This window comes from Protopterus annectens, chromosome 12.part0 (genome assembly GCF_019279795.1).
Source record: "Protopterus annectens isolate FY-2018-M chromosome 12.part0, PAN1.0, whole genome shotgun sequence".
Classification (NCBI taxonomy): domain Eukaryota; kingdom Metazoa; phylum Chordata; order Ceratodontiformes; family Protopteridae; genus Protopterus; species Protopterus annectens.
Genome location: NC_056746.1, coordinates 629,728,645 through 629,739,095, shown reverse-complemented (window position 1 = coordinate 629,739,095; position 10,451 = coordinate 629,728,645). Strand labels below are relative to the sequence as shown.

Sequence of the window (10,451 nt, the reverse complement as noted above, 5' to 3'; positions counted from 1 at the left end):
GGCTGTGCCAAAGAGTGTCAGTCACTATAATTGCTGTTTACTGACTAGCTCGCCCAACATTTACTGTTTTCTATAAAATCTTGCAATACTGCAAGAAATTTATTTTATTAAGCTAGAATTTAACAATAATTTACAATTTTGGCAAAATAAATGTACGTAATGTAAATGAGGGCTGCTGATCCCCCCCACTGAACTGGTCCAAGGGTCCTTTTCAGTCATAATCCAGGCCAGAAAGGCCAGACAATACAACTAAACATACAAAAGAACTTATGAGTCACTCTCCAGAAGCTGGTAGATTGCCTCTGATGCCTTTTCTTTGCTACTGCAACTGCTCTCTTAGCCTCTTTGTTAGCCAACTAGTATTCCTTTTTAGACTAGTCGGACTTTTTATCACCCATTTTTTTCCTGCACTCCTCCTTTCTTTATTTGACTTCCTGGACTTCTACATTTCATTACCAGCTTATCTTACAAACCTTATTTACACAGCTGACTCGGCAACTCATCTGCTCTGTAGTCCTCACACACGTTTTGCAAGGCTGCCATTTTTCTTCAACTCCTCTTCTCGCTTCTTCCTGAGGTGCTACTGCACAGAGTATTTCCTTGAACTTATATGCCTTCTATCCAGTCAACTTCCATATCTTCAGCCTAGTCTCTCTGTTGACCTTAAGAGCCTTCTCTGACCACTGTTTGCAGATGACTGTGACAGCCAGTGGTTAAAGATGTGCCCCGACTGTTTAACTGGGGATGACTCTGCAATCTCCGATTTCTCCACAGTGCCCTTTCCTTACTAGGAGGGAAGTCTTGTACATGATCTTGTGACCATCTCTGTCTTGCTGTTGTATGTGTTGGCCACTATCAAACCATTTGTCAATGTCTGGAATGGCTTCTCCTTGATTATTTCTGTTGTCCCATCCATGTGGAACTAGTAAGTCCTCGTATCTGTTCTGCCTCTATATGTGCATTCAGGTCCCCCATTTTTAATGCCAACTCATGTTGTTCTGCTTTATCTAATGGGTCTTGCAAATGCTGCTTGAATGCATTATTTTCCTTGCTACCACAACCCTGCTGTTGGACTTGGATCATAAGATCATAGGAGATTTCTAGGCTAATGGCTCTGGGGCCCTTACAAACCTAGCCAAGAGTTTATCCTTGGAAAAGAAAGCACAATCAGCACCTGTCGATGAGGGACACAGGTGGAACCCCTAGGATAAATTTGTGGCTGCCCATCCACTCATCAAGGTTGCGCTTGAAGAAGGTCAGCGACATACTTTGCTTGACGTGTATGGAGAGTCTATTCCAGAGATGGGGCAGCTTCTGGGAAACAAACCTGTCTCTCCAGCAGGTTTTGTTAATGTCACATATTACATTTAAGCCTTTTGACTGGGTACTACATGAGGAGTTACACTTACAGATATGGAGCATCTCTAGTAGAGCAGGGTCTGAGATTGCCTTGTAGGCAAGACACAGGTCACCTCTGAGCAATCTGTATGATACAGAGTAGTGTGATAGTGATTTGAGCCTGTCCACATACGACAGGTGTTGGAGGCCATGGATTCTCTTTGTGAGTTATTTCTGTGGTCTTTCCAGTTGGTGAAGGTGTTTGGACAGGTACATACCAAAGACGGTGTTGTACTCAATTATTGGCCTAATGAGGGAGGAGTACAGAGAGGTAATAACCTCCTTTTTTTGTGGATGCAATCCCTTTACTTTTGAGATGAACTAAGTAAAAAGCTTTTCTGACCACTGCTGTTACATGATGGTCAAATGTGAGATTGTTGTCAACTTGTGTACCCAGGTCTCTCACCACAGGCTGTGTGCTTAGGGGGTTGCCGCTAATGTGGTAACCAGTAGGGGCCGTGTTGTTGCCGAATGGTATGAGAATACATTTTTTTGCATTTAACTTAAAGGCCATGGCTTTAGCACCAGTCATTTGTTGCTGTGAGACCCTCTTAAGGTATGTCAACATCACTTGGGGAGTCAATGACTGTACCAAAGTTACAGTTGTCTGCAAACTTGGTCAGCCACAGGCCTTTTGTCTTTGCCTGGACCTCTGAGAAGTAGACGCCAAACAGGGGTCCCAGGAAAGATTATGAACAGTGCCCTGTCCTTACCCTACATCTGATTGCCTGAATTTTGTCACCAATTCTGATGACATCCGTCACTGTCTTCAGCTTACTGACCTAGGGCTGCTGGACTTTAAGGCAGGCACACACTGGCCAATAGGGACACACACAGACCCCTCCCACCATTACCATAGGTCCCTGATGTGCACCACAGTAGGCTGGGTACTCATCCCATGCCCATTTTAATAACATTAGTCAATCCAACCTACTCACCTATAGTCATTTTTTAAGCTGTTCTGTGGCTAGCTCCAAAATGGTGCACAGTCTGTGATTATTGTTCTCCCACCACGAGGATACTGTGCACCACAGTTGAAGACGAAAGTGGTTGGTCTATACAACTCCCCCAACAGACACCATCTGGAGTCTGTACTACTGCTCACAGCTCCATTCTTGAGTGAGTTTGAGGTGGAAAGACAAATGGTAGCTTTTGACATAGCCTATGACAAAGACTGTGTCAAATGGAATGCTGAAAGGATTATCACACTGAAGTTGGTACATGACACCAGTATCACAGAGGAAAGACCTATTCCCAATTATTTTGGACATCATAAAAATGTGTACAAAGACAGTATCAGGCATTTCATTATCTCCCTCAAATAATTCCAGGCAGTGTTCCAGAAAAGCATCAAGGCCACTGACCAAGCTCTGTGGCGTAAAGGGACAGGGGTTAATGCCTTGACTTCTTCTTCTTTTGGCTTTTCCAGGTTAGGGGCTGCCACAGCAGATCACCTGTCTGCTCATGATTGGCAGTAGAGTTTTAAACTGTCGAGTTGCCAGCCCAGCGCCCAACCTTCCATGGAAGGCACACACATGCACGCACTCACATCTAGGGCCAATTTAGAGTATCTAATCCACCTACAGTATAACTTCGGAATGTGGGAGGAAACCAGAGCACCCAGAGGAAACTCACGCAACCACAGGGAGGACATGCAGACTCCGCACAGAAGGAACCCCAGCTGAGGATCAAACCAGAGAACCTCTTGCTGTGAGGCAGCAACGCTAACCACTGCACCACAGCGGCCGCCCAGGCTAAAGCCTTGACTATGACCCAGAATGCCTAATAAGCTGAAGTAACTGCTCAAGTGATGAAGGAGTCAAGCAGGAGAGGGTAGCAGGGAAAAGCCAATGCCAGCTTGCCTATCCTGGGAAGGGAATGGTGATTATGCTTGCTGGCTGCACTTGCTGGCTGCATTCACAACAAATGGGTGCAAGCTTACGGATACCAGTACTACAGCATACTCTAAGGCAAGAGGGCTTAGCACTGCAAAGCTGATGATGGTAGCAATCAAAGTGTGTGTGGGTGAGTGGAAGCATGCAAATGATAAGGAATGGTACAGCAGGTTGATGCAGTGATGCAACTGCCCACATCAGCCATTCTGGCAGGATGGGTTAGGGATAATAAAAAATCCTTATAGCCTGTATTTGAGATGATGTGACTGCTGACGGGAGAATGTCATGTAGCACTCTAGCCTAAATACAATTAGGATCTGCTCCAGAAACTCTGAAACACAGATGGGACCAGACTGTTGGGGATGGTGAAGCCATACATCCCAAGCCATAGGAATGAGGACTTTCTTCACCCCAAGGAAGCACATGGAAGTAGTTAATGCAAGTAGGATTACAAATGTCTCCATGGTTTTCTGGATGACTACTCTCCTCCAGGCACCTCTTGCACTCAGTGCATTCAAGACTCTCTGCATAGACTGAATTAATTTGTTTGAGACGGATACGGAAAGACAACAGATGACCAGAAGAAAATTAGCAATCAGAAAAACTATATCGTGTTCACTGACAAATGTTTACACTAAAGAAGTCATAGGTACAAGACAGAGTGAAAGATTGTACGGTATCACAGACTTTGCTAAACAGCACCAGTTATAACAGAGACACAGTCAAAATTGTTGGCAAAATTGCATCAAGCTTGAAAGATGGCAAAATATACAGTGATGTAGTTCTACTACCACCATTACGACTGAGGTTGCAGGCACAAATTCATTGCCGGCAGAATTGTTAAGGAAGCACTCATGCAGCAATGTGCACAAGTAAAGGTCACTGCATAAACACATCCTCATGCCAAAGAAGGGAAAAAAAGGAAGAGGAGGAATAAATAATACTCATGCTGCTGGTTAGATATAATAGTTCCACTTTGTACCCTTCTTCCTTGGCCATTACACATACAGAAAAAAAAACACAGTCACAAGGTAAAAGGTTATGGGGACTCAAACAAAGAAAAGGTATAATGGGATGACAAGAGTAAGCAATTGCATAATTACATTTCATTTCGAGTACCAGAGAAATATAAAATAAAGCAATAATGCAAATGAAAGGCAAGGAGAACTAAATGGATGAAAACCCTGGAAGCTATAACCCAAACACTAAATAAGCAGATAACACTAGGCTTTCAAGCTGTAACCACTTACATTTCTGTAATCAGCAGCAAAAGATATAAAACAGGCTCTACCAGACACTAAGAAATGTTACATATCATCTAAAGCAAAATGTGTTACACCACCACTTACTTACCTGTTGGCTTTGCTGCTGTGCTTGGACGCCGAACTGCTGTAGCCTTTGGGCGATTCATCCTGCTGACAGAAGGGTAAAAATGGTCTGTTAAATTGTATCTAAAAGAAAGTCAGATTAAAATTTAGACTTAAGACTGCACAATGACAAATTGTTGCTAAAACTCCAAGCAACAATGTGTTTCAACATTAACACAGCTGTTCCCACTTAAATGGCAAATGGTTTTAACCAGCCCACCTTCATTGACATGCATATCACTTAGTACAACAATTTATTCAACAGCTTTTACTTTTCCTAAATTAACTACCTCTTTTACTAACTACCTTTTTTACTAATACTGCGGTGGTGGTGCTGCGGTAGCGTTGTCGCCTCACAGTAAGACATTGTGTTCCATTCTCAGCTAGAGCGTCTTCTGTGTGAAGACATGCGTGAATGAGCGTACCTTCATTGAAGGTTGTGCGTCAGGGCTGGCAACTCGGCACGTAAATATCCAACTGCTAATCATTAGCGGACCGGAGTTCCGCTGTGGCGACCCCTTACCGGGAAAAGCCAAAAGACTAGAGAGAGAACTACCTCTTTTACTAATGTGCTGCAGGTAACTCCAGTGTGCTACCTGACCATATGGATATGTAAGTGTACTTCTTCAGGAGCAACAAATATTATGCAATTAAGCTACATCTTCAAAGAAGTAAAGTTCTACCAGGATAGTCTCTTTTTTGCAGGAGAGAATTAGATTGCAGTGTATATGTTTAAGTATGCCTATTAACATTTTTTATATAAATACTTTATTATCTTTACAATCCATGCAAAGTTCACAGTTTTTAATCAAAAGGTAAATTCAGAGATCCTCATATTTAAAAGAAATTTTGAAAATTTTGCATGGTTCTGCGTAGCTCTAGTGTGAAGATTTGCATTTCATCTGATTTACCCTGTGGAATATTTCACTACTTTTATATGAAGCACTAGGACTGCTACAACTCATATGTATTTGCATTTTCAGCACTCTAGTCCGTCTTCTCACACTCCCAAAATACTGTTTACAGTTTCAAGCTGAAGTAGTCATGATCATGTAATTTCTATACAAGCCTTCACTTCTAGGCTTATTTGCTTATTAGTTATCAAAATAATATTACCTAGAATTTACTCCACCCTGGCGTTGCTCTAAGTAAAATGTATTATTTTGCACCTTTGCCTACCAACGTACAGCTTCAAAAGCATTTAACACGTCTAAAATGTTCCACAGTATAACAGTTACACTTATCTTTCATTCATATTCAATGCTACTCTACAGTTCTGTGTATCTAGCTTTAATCTCAGTCCCTACTACTGTTTTTTAAGCTGCTAAAGCAGACCTGTCCCAGTCTTAATTTTTTGATACTACTAGGACATGAGAAATTATGTGCATCATCAGTCTCCTATAAACAACAGCTAACGGACTACTAGTCTTCAATTCACCAATAAGTTACCAAGTGTACTTCAGCAGATATTTCATAAAAACTGTGGTTATAATCCCATCCTGATCTAAATTTTAGACAACATTCACAGTCAACTATGTGGTGCTTTTAGCAAAAATTCACCATCACCCCTTTCTAAACCCCCGTGAATCCATGCAGCCACACATCAAATATTATTGTGAGGAACATTTACCTCTGCGGTGATTTCAACACTTTTCTCAACACTGATGCAGAATAACTTCTACCAGTTTTCTAGTTTTTATTATATTCCCCCTGCAGCCCAAAGGAAATGGGTGAAATAAATAAATAAAAGAACAGAACATTTAACATAAGTATTTGAGTGTCGTGACCAGCTCATAAACCCGCTGCTTCAAAGTTCCATATCTTAGGGTTCAATTCTTACAGTGAGTCACTGTCTGGATGCAGTTTTGCATGTCGCCCCCATATGTGCACGAGTATTCTCCCAGCACAAACCTTTCACTTCCACCTCCCAAAAAAACATGCTAACTGATTACTTAAATTACAATGACAAGTTAGTTTCAGTAGAAGCAGCAACAACTGAGCTAAGAGAAAAAAATCCAAGCATATTTAAATACTATATCAATACAAGTAACTACTTATGAACTACAGAAAGAACTAATTCCAGGTACACTGATGGTGCTAAGAAAAACACACTTAATACCAGACTTAGGAAACAGGTCCATTCCTGTCATGGTAATCAAACCCCTAATCATTTGGAGAAAATTTATTTAACCTTGCCCTTGTAGTCCAAGTCATAGCTCAAAAGGGTCAGAGAAGAACCAGTATCTGGTTAACAGGTGAAATAAAAAAAAAAACACATTGTATTCCACTGCTTATTGCTCATGCAAACAATGCTATCTAGACTCTTCCCACGGGGCAAGGGAGGGGGGGGCAATGAATTTCTCTACTAAAGATCCTACTATTCTTCTCAGCCTTTTTTGTTTACAAGAAAAATTTAAGTAAATGGTATTCCATCTCTTACAATCTAGCAGTACTTTCTTACAGACCTCCCTAGGTGGCTACCAAGTGGACCTACCTGCTCAATACAGACAGACGCAGTCCTTAATGCCTTTTCTGCCTCATGGGTGACAATTCCCAGACATGCTCAGAATTAGTCCAAAATGACAAAAAATACACCGAACCCACAGACATTGCCAACATCCTAGCTGACAGGTTCAGCGCAAACTTCTCCCCACCTCCCCACCAAAAGGGCAAATATCTATCCCAGCAGAGTGCTGCCCCCCTGAATCTCAGATGCTCAGGTAAGAGCCGCCCTCTCCAAAGCAAAAAACACAGCATCAATGGGACCAGACGGTGTCCCGGGCTGCGTCCTACATGAACTTCAAGATGAGCTAAACCCAAACATAAAACTACTGTTCAATCTCAGCCTTACTACAGGATATGTGCCCAAAGAGTGGCGTACAGCAACAGTGGTCCCTCTCCATAAAGGTGGTGCCTCAACGGATCCTGGAAACTATTGCCCCATAAGCCTGACTAGCTTGGTCTGCAAAGCTATGGAAAGGATCATCATGGACCTCATAAATAAAGATATTGGGGACCTACAGACACTGGATCCTACCCAGTTCGGCTTTGTTAAGGGCAGATCCTGCCTCTTAAACCTGGTTGATTTTTTTGAAACAGTCACCAAGGCCATTGACAAGGGGAAGGTGGTCCACACAGCCTACCTGGACCTCGCAAAAGCCTTAGATACAATACCCCACTCGGGCATTATAGATAAGCTCACCAGCTTAAATATAAACCCCTATGTCACTAGATGGATTGCAAACTGGCTCAAGGACAGAACCCACATGGTTAGAATTGCTGGAGCCATGTCAGACTCCAAACCAGTTACAAGTGGTGTCCCACAAGGCTCAGTCCTGGGACCTCTCTTGTTCGGTATATATTTCTCGGAGGTACAGGCCAACACGGAAGGACCGTGGCTGACCAATTTCGCAGATGACTGCAAACTGGGCGCCATAATCGACTCTCCAGCCGACACAAGCATCCTCCAAAAGGGCCTCATAGAAACAGACAACTGGTGCCAGAGCCATGGCCTCAAGCTAAATGCCAATAAGTGTATAGTCATCCCCTTTGGCAAAAACAAAGTGCCCACAAATTACCACATAGGTGGTAATCCATTAATTACAGAAGAAGTCATTAGGGACCTGGGGACCCAAGTTGATAGCAATCTCTCATTTGACAACCACGTGGCCAAAGTGGTTAGAAAAACATTTTATATAGCCCACCTAATCATGAAGGGATTCACATCTAGATCAGGGGAGGTCATCGTGCCTCTTTACTCATCCCTCATCAGGCCCATAATTGAGTACAATGCCCCTTTTGGGATGTACCTTACCAGACACTGGAAAGACCCCAAAAGTACCTCACCAAGAGGATCACAGGGCTCAAACAGATGCCATATGATGCCCGGTTAAAGAAACACTAGCTCTACTCAGTGGCATACTGCCTGTTCAGAGGCGATCTGTGCCTGACGTATAAAGCCATGTCCAACCCGGAATTAATGGACATGCTGCACCTCAGAAAATCCAAATCTCATCCAGCTACGCGTTCGAGAGACTTGAACCTCAGCACTGAAATAAATAGGACATGCTGGAGGGACAGATTCATAACCCAGAGGCTTCCTTCACTCTGGAATAAAATCCCAGTCCAGGTTAGGCAGAGTCCCTCATTGACTCTCTTCAAGAGGAATCTTGATGAGTGGATGGGAGATCGTAGGTTTACCCCGGGTATCACTTCTGTGTCACTGTTAGACAGAGGCACAGTATACGAACCTCGAAAAAGGGCATAGCAAAATAAATTTAAAATGGGTGACGAAAGCCAAACACATTCTGGCTATGCTTATAAATGCCCTAGGGCAGATAGCCTAGTATGAACCTATGAACCTATGTGACACCCCCCTCCGAGCACTTTTCAAACTCATCTTTCTGGGGCTTCTTCATATGCACAGAACTTAGAAATGTGGCCATTGGAAGGTAGTTCAACAGCACTGCCTTATTCTGTTGTGACTGCGGTATTGCTAGCAATGACACTGTCATATTTAACTGCTCTGGTTTTGACCTAATGCTCACTTGTACACAACATAACTAGCTCTCTATAAAATGTCCTTACTGATCATCAAAAAACTGGTGAGTACTTGAAATTCATCCATGACAAATATCAAGCAGAATAGTATAGGTATATAAAATATAGCCAGTATAAACCATCCCAACCAATTTGGTCTCCAAGTGCAGTGCAACAAATAAAAATCATAATATTACATAATTTGGGGTAATCCAGAGGGCTTGAGTAAAGTCCGATATCCCACCTGTGACCCAGAGGATGACTAACAAGAAAACCAAGGCATGACACATAAGTGGTCAGAGTAGATGCTTAACATACAAAACAGGAACACAAACACTGAAATGTTTGATAAGGTTCTTTTAAATCTGGTACCTCGGCCTTCGCCTTCTCCTGGAATACCTAATTATTAATTAGTCAGCCCCACTGAATACGGACAGCCTGTTGCTACTTTAGTATTGAAATTGTCATTTATTATTCTTGTTTATACATTTGTCCTTGCTTGATACCACTTACATAAACACTTTAACCATTCTACCAACACCAAAAAGTTCCTCAGTTCTTGCCCTTTGTGAGTAATGATCTCTTAAGAAAATGTCATGACCCCTTTGGATGACAAACTGTCTAGTTTAGACGTGTCCAACCTGCGGCCCGCGGGCCGCATGCGGCCCTCAGAGCTCTTCCATGCAGCCCTCAACCTCTAACTGCAACATCGATGTACGCATGCCCCAAAACACTTTTTTTTGTGTGTTTTTCGCTCCCGTGACCTGTAACGCTAATGTCGGTGTGCGCATACGCCAAAGCACCCTTCTAGTTTTGTTTTTGAGCTAAAAAAGGTTCAGTGTGTTTACGCCATTATTTTGCACCGAACAAACAGTGTGTGTGTGTGTGTGTGTGTGTTCTTGCTGAAGAAGGACTCATGTATGGATTTGCCGCTGTTGCCTTTGAAAGGGACAGAAATTACCTGTGTTAATAGGCAAGTACAGAGTGAGTGAGTGCATACATGAAAGCAGAATTGTGCGAGTGAAAGTAGGTGTGTGTGCGTGTGTGTGTGTGCACATGAGAGAGAGAGAGAGAGAGAGAGAGAGAGAGAGAGACGCACACACAAAGAGGCTAACAATGATCAGTCTACCTACTGAACACAAACAAGTTAGCTCACAAATATACCATACACTAAGAGTACACTTTCATTAAATTGTGGCTTTCCTGACAGGGAGAGTGTTGTATTGAACATGAACTCATACCTCTTAACTGT

At 42.6% G+C, this 10,451-nt stretch overlaps 1 protein-coding gene across 3 annotated transcripts in view; it reads right to left on the bottom strand.

Moving 5' to 3' along the window:
- Positions 1 to 10,451, bottom strand: part of INTS1 (integrator complex subunit 1) — a 2,399,836-nt gene that overhangs the window by 2,368,498 nt on the left and 20,887 nt on the right. For 2 of the 3 annotated variants that reach the window (XM_044089756.1, XM_044089758.1), the window contains exon 2: positions 4,647 to 4,705. In XM_044089756.1, coding sequence (XP_043945691.1) covers positions 4,647 to 4,704 — 58 coding nt within the window. In that variant the 5' untranslated portion in view covers position 4,705. Of the gene's footprint in view, positions 1 to 4,646; positions 4,709 to 10,451 lie in introns of all 3 variants that reach the window. The other variant, XM_044089757.1, reaches the window with a different exon arrangement.